Source organism: Triticum aestivum, chromosome 5A (genome assembly GCF_018294505.1).
Source record: "Triticum aestivum cultivar Chinese Spring chromosome 5A, IWGSC CS RefSeq v2.1, whole genome shotgun sequence".
Classification (NCBI taxonomy): Eukaryota; Viridiplantae; Streptophyta; class Magnoliopsida; order Poales; family Poaceae; genus Triticum; species Triticum aestivum.
Genome location: NC_057806.1, coordinates 469515098 through 469529171, shown reverse-complemented (window position 1 = coordinate 469529171; position 14074 = coordinate 469515098). Strand labels below are relative to the sequence as shown.

Genomic DNA, 14074 nt, shown 5'->3' with positions numbered 1-14074 from the left:
AATATCAGAGACTTGGATAGGACCAGACCATTAGGTGGATACAGAGGATCTAGCCATTTGGACCATTGGACAAAGATCCCAATGTACAGAGCAAGGTGCCACTGGATTGTACATATCACATTCGAATCACTGAGTGTTCTCGCTATGGATTTTTGATCTTTGTCTCACTTAGTTTTGTTGAATGAGTTTAAGGTACCTGTTATATATTGCACTGTATGATCAATTTGACGTATCCGCCGACATCTGGATGGCGTCGGCCATCCAAAATTGTCTCCATAATTTCCCTCGTCCGAACATTTCAAACAAGAATTACACACGAAATTAAACCTAGTACGATATATTACATGCATATTAGATAGGATTTAACAAGTTTCATTCAAACTACTCAAAATTTAACTTAACATAACTAAACTAAAATTAGGCTAAGTAGCGCACGATCACCTCGTAGGCATGGCCTCCAAGCCCACCGGCACCACAGTTGCCTTTGGTGCCGGCGTTTGAGTCTTCATAGTCGTGCCAGTAGAGGATACAACTCCAGCCATCGCGGCATCTGTCCATGGCCGGGGCGTCGCGCTCACGACGTAGACGCTCGGCCGCCTCTTTCACCTTGGGTCTTGTTGGCTTGGAGGCCGATCGAGCCCTCGGTCTCAACCAGCCCGACAAGGAGGAGCTGCTACTTAAGATGACGCCAACGACGGTCTTGAACTGATCGAAGGCCCAAGCTTAGCGAGGACCTAGGGCGGTGGCACGCCGGTCTTGGCGAACACCGCCAAGCGCTGCACCCGGTGCCATTCCGGGCGTGCATCCGCCTTGGTGAGGCATCTCCCGAACCCCGACGACTAGGACGATGTGCGGCGCGAGCCACCGCCGCTCAGATAGTAGTCGAGGCAGCTACACAGCTTCGGCTGGGATGACTCTTGCTTCACTAGGGCCGGGCACCATTTGGCATCGGGGCGACACGGATGACTACACGCCGAGTCTAATCTGTACACTACGGTTGCATAGAGGGGATGACGGCGCCGGACCCTGGTCGCTCAACAAGTTCCGCAGTGCAATCCGCATGTGCTGCTGGAACTTGCCATCTATCGCCGCCAAAGGGCATGGGTGGTTGTGGCGGCTCCTCCTCTGCCGAGTCCTCGCCGCGAGGTTGGCCTAGTCGATATCCTCCTCGTCAACCCGCTTCTCTTTCACGGTGGACGAAGACGGACTCGGTGACCGGGGATAGCGCCGCATATTGGATCGAAGCTCTCCTCAGATCCGGAGTCTTGGCATGGCAGAGGCTGCGTCGAGTGGTAGCCGCCAAGCAATCACCACGCCCAAGTGCACTCCTTCTCCTCTCGGGCATCTTCTTGTCCATCGCGGTGGCCATTGGAGGTGCGATGTGCAGCAGATTTGGGTTTGAATGCAGGTAGGCGATGAGCCGGCGAGAGCGGCATCAATGCCGAGGGTTCTAGGCATGGGAAGGGTGGGCCCAGGCTGTCGGACGCCGAGGCGGCGAATGTCCAAACTCTCATGCCCCTGATTTGGGGCCGGAATTGGAATTTTGAATGTCCGAACCGGTCCAATCTAAAATGTGTGTCTGCACTGGAGGCTTGATAGTGTCCGGACCGTCCGGTCGAGACGATTTGATGAGTCTGTGTTGGAAATGTCCTACGGGGCCACGGGGTGTGTGCGCGTGGAGTGGGGGCACTGCGACGGGCAATCCAGTCCACCAAACCAGTGGAGTGTGCGGTGGGGAGGTCCACGCCTCCACCTGGTCGGCTGTTCAGTACAACTACAGGAGTTCCAGATCCTCCCGAACAGGGCCCTCACTACATGCGTGTGCCCCTGTCCATGACGTACAGGAGTTCCTAGGCAGACAAAGGACCAAGAGAGCGACAGGCGAGACTGGAAGATGGAGAGGAGCAGGAGGCTGTTCGAGACGGAGACGCACGGGGGCCGGGCGGTGTACAGGCTCCACGCCGTCACGGTGGCCGCCGGGATCCTCCTGCTGCTCTACTACCGGGCGACGCGTGTGCCGGCCGCCGGCGAGGGGAGGGCGGCGTGGCTGGGCATGCTGGCGGCGGAGCTCTGGTACGCCGCCTACTGGGCCGTCACGCAGTCCGTGCGCTGGAGCCCTCTCCGCCGCCGCCCCTTCAGGGACAGGCTCGCCGCCAGGTACGCACCACGTCCGGGGGCTGTATGCTCCGGGCTCCGGCTGTGCCACGACAAGAAACTTTGGTTGTTTCCAAAATTTCAGATTTTATATGCGCATATTTTTTATATAGACAGGCTGTTAAAAGCCAAACTAGTCCCGCGATGGCAATGGAGCTGACAGCAACGCTATTTGCTAGCCTGTACACCGCCCGGATTGTGAGTTTGTGACAATACATGCCACCACTCACCAGGTCAATAGTGTAAACAGCTAACTTGCTTTTTTGAGCATAAACGATGAGAGCGTATACAACCACAATGTGCAAATCTGGCCCTATCATACGTCCACGGACGCGTTCGGATAGTCGGGCGTGTTCGTTTTGAACCCTCATTTTATCCGTGCGTGCAATATGTTCCCGAAATTGTTTGGTCTAATCTACATGATTGGTGGGGATGGAGTCGGTTTAATCCATATGATTGGTGGACTGCCAAGACACACCTAGACACCCTCATATCCTCCCCGCATATGGGTCAAGTTTGAGGATTCGGTGACAGCCTGGATATATGAGTCGATTTGTGGGGTCCGGTCCGGTTGGCTTACATTTTTCTTCTCTCTCATGTCTGTGTCATGTCCGGGCTGTCCACTGTAGATGCTATGAACATGCCACATATTTCAATATGTTGGCTGATTTTCTTGAAGCTCTTGGACTCAGTTAGGTACACGAGACCAGTGTCACAACTCACAATAGTGAACCATATATTCAAGAAAAGAAATGTACCGGATTTAACAAAACACAGCGGGCAATTTCTAATGGGTGTTTTGCATAGGTATGAGCCCGTCGTGTTCTAGTTCTCATAATTTAGTACTCCTTTTGTAACTTAATGTAAGACCTTTCTGCAGTTTAAATTTAATTATCTTCTGGGTTATTCTTATTTCTTAATATGTTGTACTTCAACGAGATGGCCCAGAGATGGCAGCCTATGAGTTTCAGACCACACAACACTAAGTGCACTGAGAATCTGCATTAGAGCTTTAAAGCTACGCAGGCCAAATAACATATAACTATCTTTCTGTTAACAAATTAGACAAAAGTTTGATGCTTTTGATTTTTAAACTTAGAATGCAGCACAAGGGTTTCTATTCTATGGTACAAAGGGTTAAAGCAAATGATCAGATTGTTTAGAACTATGATTGCAAGATAAGGCATTATCAACGCCAAAGGGCTTACATTGATGATCAGAGCTCACTAACTTAGAAGGTAAATAAATAAGCTAGAGTGCTAGACTGAGCGGCCTTTTCTATAGAAAAGAAGGTAGACACTCCCTCCTTTCCGGTTTAAAGGGCTTATCTTAAGAAAAGAAAAATGGTGGTTTAAAGGACCTATATCAATATTATTATTTTTGCGGTTTAAAGGGTCCATCTCCATCATCTGTTTAGATTTAGAGACACATTTCTGCACTGAGGTTTAAGGGTGTAAGGGACCTATATCAATATTATTATTTTTGCAGTTTAAAGGGTCCATCTCCATCATCTGTTTAGATTTCGAGACACCCTTAAACGCTCAACCCATAAACCAGGGAGTGAGTACTTCAGACTCATTTCTGCCAAAACAAGATCCAAAGTAGGGACTTGTTTTGAAGGTTTAAGGGTGTCAGGTGTATGGTTCTACTGCTTTAAAACATGTACTTCCCGCACTGAGCATTAACACAGTTACTATGTCACTTGGAGAAGGTATTGAGAGAGGCTACCTTGTGTGGATATCTTCGTATGCACGGCAGATCCACACTCAGAGCCACCAAGTCTTGTCATCTCCACCGTCCTATCGCTCATGGCATACAATTACCCAGCCGAAAAAATTAGTGTGTACCTTTCGGACGACGGAGGTTCGATTCTCACTTTCTATGCTCTGTGGGAGGCCTCCTTATTTGCAAAGCACTGGATACCATTCTGCAAGAGATATAACATTGAGCCAAGGTCACCAGCCGCTTACTTCTCAGAGTCAGATGGGCATCAAGATTTGTGCAGCCCAGAGGAATGGTCACTTATCAGGGTAAGCAGATTTTCCAAACATATTTTCTTTAACACATGTAATCAAATGGCTATTGAACAGGGAACGACATGGCACACACATGTGACTAGATGAGATGCTTAATGTTAAGTGCAGCCTACCCGCAGTGCTCAGCATTTGGCATGACAACTGACTTTTTTTCATTTTTGGGCAGGAGATGTATGAAGCTATGACTGAGAGAATTGATACAGCTGTTTTGTCAGGTAAAATTTCGGAGGAAGTCAAAGCAAATGATAAAGGATTTCATGAATGGGATCAAGAAAATACCTCAAAAAATCACCAAGCAACTGTTCAGGTAGCTTTCCTGCCCTCAAAATTTGAGTAAAGGTTTGCATGATTCTGGAGTAAATAACTTGCATGCTACTCCCTCCGTCCGTAATATAAGAGTGTTTTTTACACTAATGTAGTGTCAAAAACGCTCTTATATTATGAGACGGATGGAGTATTTGGGAGTTTCAAGTTATATAATTCTTTCTTCTGCTAGATTCTGATAGAGGGCAAAGACAAAAATGCAAATGATGACGAAGGAAATGTGCTACCAACACTTGTATACATGGCACGGGAGAAGCGGCCTCAGCACCACCATAATTTCAAAGCTGGGGCAATGAATGCTCTGGTGCACTCAATAATCTTGCCACATCGTACTAAGCATACAATTTATTGTAAATTTTATAGTTTTCATTAGCCCATTTTCTTATACTGATTCTTAGCAGCATATTAGTTGAAACATATTCTAATTCATAATTTTGAAGTTTTAAGTAAACAGTAATGTTTGCAAGAGTAACCAAATTAGCAAAATGTTGTCATGCAATTTCTTGTCCTTTGAGAAAATTGTACCATGGAATTCACACCCTAATAATTCATTTTGTGTCATTGGATTGTTTGTAGAGTTGAGGGAGTACAAAACTCTCCACTTCTTTAGTACGAGTAGCATTTTGTGAAATACGTGTAATGAATGTGAGCTTAAAATATGTTGGTTTTAGATATAAATAATAACTTGTTCCCTACCGCTAGACATTTTTTCTTGAAAGCGCACCCAATTGCACATCATTTGAGTTACAAGAATTGCCAATATGGCGTCGTCCAACAACAAAAACAAGCAAAATAGCAAACGAAAACCAAGTCACAAAATAGAGCGCGAAATGAAAAAGAACTTATTCACAATTGTTCCATGGAAGGTTGGAATTCTATGATCATAATGATTTTTTCTAAATGTGACAAATTTTCTATTAAAATGCAGATAAGAGTGTCATCAGTGATAAGCAACAGCCCTATCATCATGAATGTGGACTGTGATATGTATTCCAACAATTGCGATACAATCAGAGATGCACTGTGCTTCTTCCTTGATGAAGAAATGGGTCACAAGATTGGATTTGTGCAATTCCCCCAGAACTATAACAATTTAACCAAGAATAATATATATGGGAACTCCCACCAAGTAACCAATCAGGTCAGCGATGTCAAACTATAACTTCAGTTGCGTTCTCATGTTCTTCATAATATGAGCAATCATTGTGCATGTATGTTCTACCACTAACATAGCTACTCAATCTAAAGGTATTGATGGGTGGTATGGATAGTGTGGGTGGCCCTATGTATGTTGGCACTGGATGTTTCCACAGAAGGGAGATCCTTTGCGGAAGGAGGTTCACCGAAGACTACAAGGAGGACTGGGACGGAGGAATCAAAGACAAAACACAAGAGAACATAGATGAGATTGAAGAGAAAGCGAAGTCTTTAGCAGCCTCCACGTATGAACATGACACACAGTGGGGAGATGAGATTGGGATCAAATATGGTTACCCAGCAGAGGATATAATCACCGGACTGGAAATACATTGCAGAGGATGGAAGTCAGTCCACAGCAATCCTCCAAGACCAGCATTTCTGGGTGTAGCTCCAACAACACTTGCTCAGACACTACTGCAACACAAGAGATGGAGCGAAGGTAGCTTCTCAATTTTTCTTTCAAAATACTGCCCCTTCATGTTTGGGCATGGAAAAATCAAGTTACGGCATCAAATGGGCTACTCAATCTATGGATTATGGGCACCCAATTCAATCCCAACACTATATTATGTCATCATTCCTTCACTAGCTCTCCTCAAAGGCATCTCCTTGTTCCCAGAGGTAATGTTTTCATAATAGGAAAAGCCTCAATTTAGTTTCATATGCTTTCTATTAAAACTAATACGGTCCTCCTGTGTCATTCAGATTACGAGTCCATGGATCACACCCTTCATATATGTCTTATGTGTGAAGAATATGTATAGCCTGTATGAGGCATTATCATGTGGAGACACATTGAAAGGATGGTGGAACGAACAAAGGATGTGGATGGTAAGAAGAATAACCTCATATCTCTATGGCTTGACTGACACTGTCCGGAAGTTACTAGGACTGTCGAAGATGACATTTGCAGTTACATCAAAGGTAAGTGAACAAAACGAATCCAAGAGATACGAGCAAGAAATCATGGAATTCGGGTCATCAGCTCCAGAATATGTGATCATTGCAACTGTCGCATTACTCAACCTTATTTGTCTGGTCGGAGGGCTTAGTCAAATTCTGACAGGTGGCCGGAATATACTCTTGAATGTATTTTCCCCCCAGCTCATTCTGTGTGGAATGCTAGTGATCACCAATATCCCATTCTATGAAGCAATGCTCGTGAGGAAGGACAAAGGCAGAATACCGTTCTCAGTTACATTAGCTTCTATTAGCTTTGCGATGTTGGCTCTGCTCGTACCAATAGTGTAAGGTCCTACAAGAGGCATTGATGTCCAACAAAGTTATATTTATAGAATTATGGTTCTCTTGAAGTACACTTCATCTGATAAATTTCTAGACGTACTTTTATGTATGATCATCTACCTTGAGACTATCACTTGGTACTGTGCAAGACATAATAATACATAACAAACATACTTTATCAGATAATTTCACTAGGGCCTACCTAATACACATGCTTAGGTATCCAGCAGGTACAACTCCAGGTACATCTAGCTCACAACACACATTATTGTGTCACTCAACATCAAAATGATGGAGCATGCCTATAAGGATGACCTCAGCATTGCTGTCTATTATACAACTTACTGCATGCAGTCCAAGAAGCAAGATGGACCACAGAGCGCAGAAGACTACCTTCTTCTAAGAAACTGTAAGAGGGAAGAGAATTTTTACAGCATGTGTCAGATAAACATCTTGAAGGGGAAATTCAGTTCATATGAACACTAGAAAATATATTTGGTATTTGGTTCTTCTTATGCTCACCTAATTGTAGGGAGTCCTAGTGCATTGACCGGACAAGACGAGCAGCAAATGCCCCATCCAGAGAGTGCTTAGTTGGACTTGAGGAATAGAAACCATCATCTGTGATGAATTCTGCAGGAACAAATCCTTGTACACCCTGTGGGGTAAACTCCTGTAGCATATCATAGTAAAATGAATAGACTACATGATTAGATGTCAGTGGATGTTGTCTAACATGCAATAATCACTGAGTAAGGAAAGAACACGAAATGTTTCATTGCATTCTTTTGATTGTATATCTATAGAACTGATTTGGACAGTGAACATAACCAACCAGTAAGGTTCCAGAAATGATAATAGACTGTTCAGTTACAGATAAAACAAGTGTTACAGGATGCTTAAATGTGTAAACTTTTTTGGAGAGTTAAATGTGCAGCTATATCATTGTTAAATCGGAACTGAGGGCTAACATATAGTGGGAATGGCAGCGACTTCCAATTGCTGGATAAGGATTGAAGTTCGGTTCATGCTATGACTAAAAGAAAACTACTCCCTCCGTTCAATAATTATTGTCGTGGACGGAGGGAGTAGAATTTTGGTGATAATAATACTTGGGCAGAAACAATGTACATGCTTAATAGTACCAAGTTACCAACAGGACCCCGAATTGTAAGGACAGACATATTGCCTAGATCAATTGAATATTGAGTTCGTATCTTTTGTGAAGGATCGATGGATAATTTTAATATGAACTCTTACCGGATGCCTCTGAACAAAAGCAGTAACCCGGTTCTCATTTTCTTCATGGTCAATGGAACATGTACTGTATATTAGTATACCACCAGGTTTTACCAATCTGCAAGTAAAATCATTGAAAGTAATCTTAGATGCTGTCAAGATGAATTTGCTTGCACAAAATTTTAAAAACGTGTAACAGCAAGAATCTCACGATGAGGCCGAATCAAGGAGCTCATCTTGCAAACACACCAACTCCTCCAGATCTTCAAATTGTCGATTCCAACGCAAGTCTGCCCTCTTGGGAACAGAAAAGGTGACTTTAGTTCATCACAAAATTTGCCAACTTGTAACTCCAGATTCGGATCAGTACAATGCTCTGTGATGGCGAAGTTCTCGAAAACAGTGAACTTGATAAAGAGAGCTACCTTGGAAAGGACTCCCAGCCCAGAGCATGGAGCATCCAACAATACCTTGTCATATTTGGCAGTGCTTTCCTTCTGCAATACAAGTCTACGTGTCATGTGCATAAGCCTTCTTATCATATGCGTGGATAAAACATTAACCATAAGTCCGTAATAGTCAATAGGCATATTCCTGATAAATATTTCCACTGGCGGTGCATTATTCTTGGATATACGGGACTTCCTCTTTCTTTTTGAGGCTTTTTATGGACTAGTAATTATGAAGTTTCTTGGAAACTTACAGCATATAGTCGAAGATCACCATGGATATCAGTGATTATATCATCAAGATTGTGGCACTTTGCTGCCTCCATGAGAATTCGCAAGCGGCCTTTATTTATGTCAAGAGCTGATACCTTCCCTGTATAATAGCACATCATCAAGTCAAGTATACTATGTATTCCAGACTTAGAAGCTCGCTCCGCATCGATGACATAATGTTTTAACAAGATCAGATCTGGTAGAACTTAATTATTCTGGACCTGTGAGTACTATTTTCTTGTCGGTGTGGAATGTATACATTCACAAATGCTAGTTTTCAGTGGAGATGAAAGGTGAAGAATTTTTATACCGGCTAACCATTAAATAGCATCAGATGCTACATTTGAAGGACATAAATGTAATACATTGGTTGATTTATATCTGACAAATTAAGCTAACAACGGCAGCCACTGGCACACGTTACTAGGTCATAACAACCGATTATGCCGGCGGTGCATAGCACCCCAAGCAGGCTGTCAAGAATAACATATGAAAAGTGATTCATTTGAGCATTTTGCTCACAAGTTTTTTGCAAAAATATAGCATACTAACAAAACACATTATAGATGCATGGCCAGAAAGGAAAAGATAAACACTAGCACAAGGTCCCACAGTTCTCCAGTTGCAATATCAACAGAAAATTGAACTCCCTCATTCTAATCTCTCACCTTGTCCTGCCAGCCGGGATGCCATGAATAAAGTCTTCCCGCCAGGTGCAGCACAACAATCCATGATTGTTTCCCCAGGTTGTGGATCGACCACAGACACAACAAAACCTGCAATAGGTTCTGTAAATCTTAGTGCGGGTTATCTATAGCGATCTTCAATTGAAACTTGCTGTTGTTACCAAGACTTGGAACCGTATAAGGGAAAAGGGTAAATACTTAACGTAATGGAGTATAAAGCATAATAGTGAATAGTTCTTTCTACATCAGCATGTAGTCCTAGTAAAAATCATTTGAATATCATAATCCCATTTGTAATAAATAAAAGGTGGTCAATAAGTAACGTTCACGACTTGCCTGCACTCTCATCCTGCACGGCACACATGCCTTCTTTCAGTAATCCAGCTTGTAAGACTGCCTGCAAGGAAGAAATTACGCTATCAAGATACCAGCCAGTATCTCGAGAGGCATTATAAGAAATGGGCATTCCTAATGCAATATTGCAATTAAAAATCACTAGAGTTTCTTATGGATTAAGGGCGAATTGGGGAAATTGTGTGCCCACAAATGCTGCACAGGTTACTTTTTGAATATAAATGAACTTGTATGATACACAACTAAATTTTCTAAAATGAAATGTATGCTGGATTATAGTATTTTGTGCTCCATAGCAATAGCATCAAAATAATATCTTAAGACACCAGAAGTATGGCGCTATCCTTTCCTTTCTACCTAATAGTATCGAAATGCAGTATTTCAGTTTTATTTCTTAAACATTCATTTTTACTAGCTCCCGGCGTCTCACTTCCTTGGACTGAAGTCAAGTGTGGTATCTTATTGTCCACATCCAATTTAGAAGACTTTGAACAGTGTTATTTATAAGCATACTAAACATATTGTGTTCCAAAAGAAATTAAGAGGATATGAATAGAACACATTGGTTTGGCAAACACCAGTTGTGCAGTGATCACGGAACTAACTGTTCAGCTTCCTTACCTGCATGCCCTCACGAATGCGGACAAATTCGTCCATAATTGACTTTTCATAGTGAACCTACACAAAAGAAAATCAAGTGATGAAATCCAATGCAAATAATCAAGGCAGAGTATGACCCAAACATGACTACTAAATTGGATAAATCCTATGTAGATAAATAGCATGGCTCTTATATTTTTCCTACCTTAGCCATAAATAGGATGGAACTCAGGTACTAAGAATTAACATAAGTACCTGCAAATCTTCCAATCGGTTAACAAGATCATCCCTTGTATAACCATTTGTTGTGTTCACCCTATGGCACAAAGATCAGTCAATCAGAAACACACGCATAAACAGAGCAGCCGAGCAGGTAATTTGCAATTCACAGAAGAGCACGCTTAAAAATTAAAACCTTAAACTGAAATAAGGGTCACTGTTATTCCAATTCATCAATTTTAGAGCTTCTTCTTTTCCAAGAAATCGAATCCACCTTCTCACCATCCACTGCAGAGCAGAAAACATATTACAGCTTACAAAACATGTCTACCAATCCTATATTATGCTCTTACGAAACGTCAGAAACAGCAAGTACATTGAAGTCCCCACAGGTACATTACTCCAGTTAACAAGGACATTGGTTGAAAACAGGCATGACCGCATGAGTTTAATTCGAATGTTATCAACAGTGCAGTAGATCTATTGATTGTACGAACGAAGCATTTGACGCTTTAAATTTTTTTAACAGAAGTCAACTAAGTTTAGGAAGTAAAGCAAACTTACAACATGATGAGAACTAAAGCTTAGGAAGTAAAGCAAACTTACAACAGGATGAGAATAAATTATGGAAAGAGCACGAGCTTGGGCACGATCATCACCTTCTATCTTTGGAAGAGGAAGAGAATCTGTCTCCTAATTATAAAAGCAACACAATAATGTTACAGGCTTACAGCATAACCCTACTGATTAGTCTGAGTACACCAGGTTTTACCTTCAGTAACAGAAGTTTACGCAGAATCGCATTCACCATGTTCCCAGCACCGGGCCTTAAAGCTACTTTCGCGAGCCTTACATTCTAAAATTCGGTTTGCAAGACACATTATCAGGTTCCTTTTGAAAACAAAGCAAATATATTGTCTGGTGACATTGGCTTCAGACTTTAGTAGAACTGACAACAATAATATAATACTACATGTCAATCTCAAATAATGGACACACCAAGTATGAAAACCACCATATAACAAAGAACAGTAACAAGGTAGACCTTCAGGATATTAAAACAGGGAACCATATCATCCTTTTGGGGGTTCTGGTGTAGCATACTGGCTATTATCGTAATAATTTATATCCAGCATGCCAACTATCAGAGAACAGAAACACAACCATCTACAGCATTTAACGTAACTTTTGTATTATGAAATGATAAGAGAAAGAGCTCAGTATCACATGCCCACATTTGTTCTTTTGAACTTAAATAAACAGGAAGGAAATCACTTTAATTAAGAGATACCACTTGCCGCATTTAACATTCTGGTCAACCAAAAAACAAACAAAGGGCTAACTTAATTCCGGTACATGTTAAATACTTCAACATACCTCATCAACGACAGCATAAGCTGGTACATTAAGTTTGAGAATTTCAAAGAAGCCAATTCGCAATATCTGAAATCAGAAGTGTTAACCTCAAATATTTTACAAGCAGGAGTAAACTTCTGCAATGGGTATTCAATGAGATTATATGCTGTAAGAAATATAGGACAAACCTGCAGCAGCAGCGGTTCCATGTTGCTGAACACCTTCTCTTCACTACAGAGTGACATGATAAGATAATCAATGTAGCGTTTCCAACGTACAGTTCCAGCTACTATGACAGTAACCTAACAATCCAACCATAAGAGAATCAGAAGGTTTGAATTCCTACGCATGGATAGAGAAGTCATATTAGTGTGTTATATACTGTTACATTGTTACTGAGCCATTTGTGCAATATATGTTTATCATGACACGCTGTATCACAGGTATAGTGATACAAGAAAGTGAATAAACAAAACTGACAACCAGTTAGCTATATGTTCATCAAATACAGATGACATCATTATGCTGCTGCAACAAAGGAGTTGTTTCTCTTACAGCATTATATTCCTATTTCCCAGCAATAACCCAACATAGTGCAAGTGCCCCTAAACAAACTGAAATTTGTAGACAGAACAAACATTTCAACATGTGAAATATATGAATTTTACCAATCTTATATCCCTGTCATCCAAATGTCGTGTGCTGAATCCTAACGTCCTTTCTACATAGCCCATCTCATTTTCCCCAGAATCGTTTGCTTTCTCATTTAAAAGATCAACAAACGCCTTCCCCTTATCAGCTCTTAGCAACCTCACCGCTGCAACTGCTCCAACATGGCAACAACACAAACATTATGAATGATTAAATATCCAATAAACTATATCCCACCAGAGATTCATACAAGTAAGGCAAATATTATTAGCAAAATGAAAAAATCATAACATTAACATTTTACCTGCTCTGTGATGAGAAACCTCGAAATTAATAATTGGAACCTTACTTGTCCCTGCGTAAACACAGAAAATCGGTTAAAGTGAGCAACTTAGCTACATTATTTCAAGCGGCGCTCTTCACCTGCTCTTCTGGTGGAGAATTTGGGATTAAGCTTTGGAACTCCATTCATCCCTAAAAAGCACAGGAGATTTGGATCAGACAATCAGCTTAACATAGAGATGAAGAACAATACTGTATTATACTAGGGAGGATCATGTTGTTAACGGTGCCATTCCTAGCTTTTGTACTTTGCTTGATCTTACATTAATTCACTCATACAGGCATCTTTTCAGTATTCACAAAAAAGAAAGATATGACCAGAGCGTGATTTCGCATTAGGTGAGGCCCTTGGTTATTTACTAATTTTTTACACGTATAAAATAATTATCGCTGTGTGCATCACACTGATGCAGAGACCAGAGAGTCAACCCATTTTTCGGATAAGAAGGTGTAAAGCAATTTGAATATGGAGTAACAAATGTCAGGGATAGAATACAGTAATTTACCAACATAGTACCTGCCCTGCTCGGAGGCGCTCCCGCGTCATACCTCGAGGCCCTGCTCCTGCCTACCCGAAACACACACGGCGAAACAATCCCCGATTAGCCCCGAGCAGAACAGCCTGAGATTCCATGGAGGAATGCGGAGTACCTGGCGCGCCGGAGCCCTTGCGCGCGGCGGAGCTGGCGTCTGCGGAGAGGAGGAGCGGCGAGCCCGCCCGCGCGCGGTAGTGCGAGAGGGGGAGCGCCTTTGCCTCCATTCTGCTGGGGTTTTGGAGGGAGCGGAGAGCGGGGTGGAGGGGGAGCGGACAGGGAGACGAGGGGGAACGAAGGCGACGGAAGAGGATAATATGAAGATGGGCCCGGGCCGGGCCTCGTGGAGGCCCTGTTGGACTTTGTTCTCTCTGACGTCTACTCAATACAAATTCTCTTTGTCTCAAAAAAAA

At 42.4% G+C, this 14074-nt stretch overlaps 2 protein-coding genes across 2 annotated transcripts; one reads left to right on the top strand and one right to left on the bottom strand.

Annotated features, from left to right (window-relative positions):
- The first annotated feature begins 1894 nt into the window (after positions 1–1894).
- Positions 1895–7005, top strand: LOC123104081 (cellulose synthase-like protein E6). Its single transcript, XM_044525802.1, has 7 exons — positions 1895–2157; positions 3866–4184; positions 4357–4497; positions 4687–4818; positions 5443–5655; positions 5763–6335; positions 6420–7005. The coding sequence occupies exons 2-7, from the start codon at positions 3963–3965 to the stop codon at positions 6963–6965; spliced, it is 1827 nt and encodes a 608-aa protein (XP_044381737.1). The 5' UTR covers positions 1895–2157; positions 3866–3962; the 3' UTR covers positions 6966–7005.
- Positions 7006–7080: 75 nt separating this feature from the next.
- LOC123104082 (probable ribosomal RNA small subunit methyltransferase B) lies at positions 7081–14007 on the bottom strand. The gene is made up of 20 exons (XM_044525803.1): positions 13780–14007; positions 13646–13696; positions 13210–13260; positions 13091–13141; positions 12804–12958; positions 12324–12437; positions 12157–12222; positions 11552–11635; positions 11386–11472; positions 10976–11067; positions 10816–10876; positions 10582–10638; positions 9943–10003; positions 9589–9696; positions 8902–9020; positions 8624–8695; positions 8410–8495; positions 8220–8316; positions 7482–7632; positions 7081–7366 (listed from the first exon to the last, which is right to left on the bottom strand). The coding sequence occupies exons 1-19, from the start codon at positions 13886–13888 to the stop codon at positions 7498–7500; spliced, it is 1656 nt and encodes a 551-aa protein (XP_044381738.1). The 5' UTR covers positions 13889–14007; the 3' UTR covers positions 7081–7366; positions 7482–7497.
- Positions 14008–14074: the final 67 nt, after the last annotated feature.

Excerpts from the sequence above, each read along its gene's own strand:
- LOC123104081 (XM_044525802.1), top strand. The coding sequence starts at position 3,963 with ATGGCATACAATTACCCAGCCGAAAAAATTAGTGTGTACCTTTCGGAC. Across the intron at positions 4,819-5,442 it reads CTGGGGCAATGAATGCTCTG|ATAAGAGTGTCATCAGTGAT; the intron begins GTGCACTCAATA and ends ATTAAAATGCAG. Across the intron at positions 6,336-6,419 it reads GCATCTCCTTGTTCCCAGAG|ATTACGAGTCCATGGATCAC; the intron begins GTAATGTTTTCA and ends TGTGTCATTCAG.
- LOC123104082 (XM_044525803.1), bottom strand. The coding sequence starts at position 13,888 with ATGGAGGCAAAGGCGCTCCCCCTCTCGCACTACCGCGCGCGGGCGGGC. Across the intron at positions 11,473-11,551 it reads GTAAACTTCTGTTACTGAAG|GAGACAGATTCTCTTCCTCT; the intron begins GTAAAACCTGGT and ends TTTTATAATTAG. Across the intron at positions 10,004-10,581 it reads GCATTCGTGAGGGCATGCAG|GCAGTCTTACAAGCTGGATT; the intron begins GTAAGGAAGCTG and ends TCTTCCTTGCAG.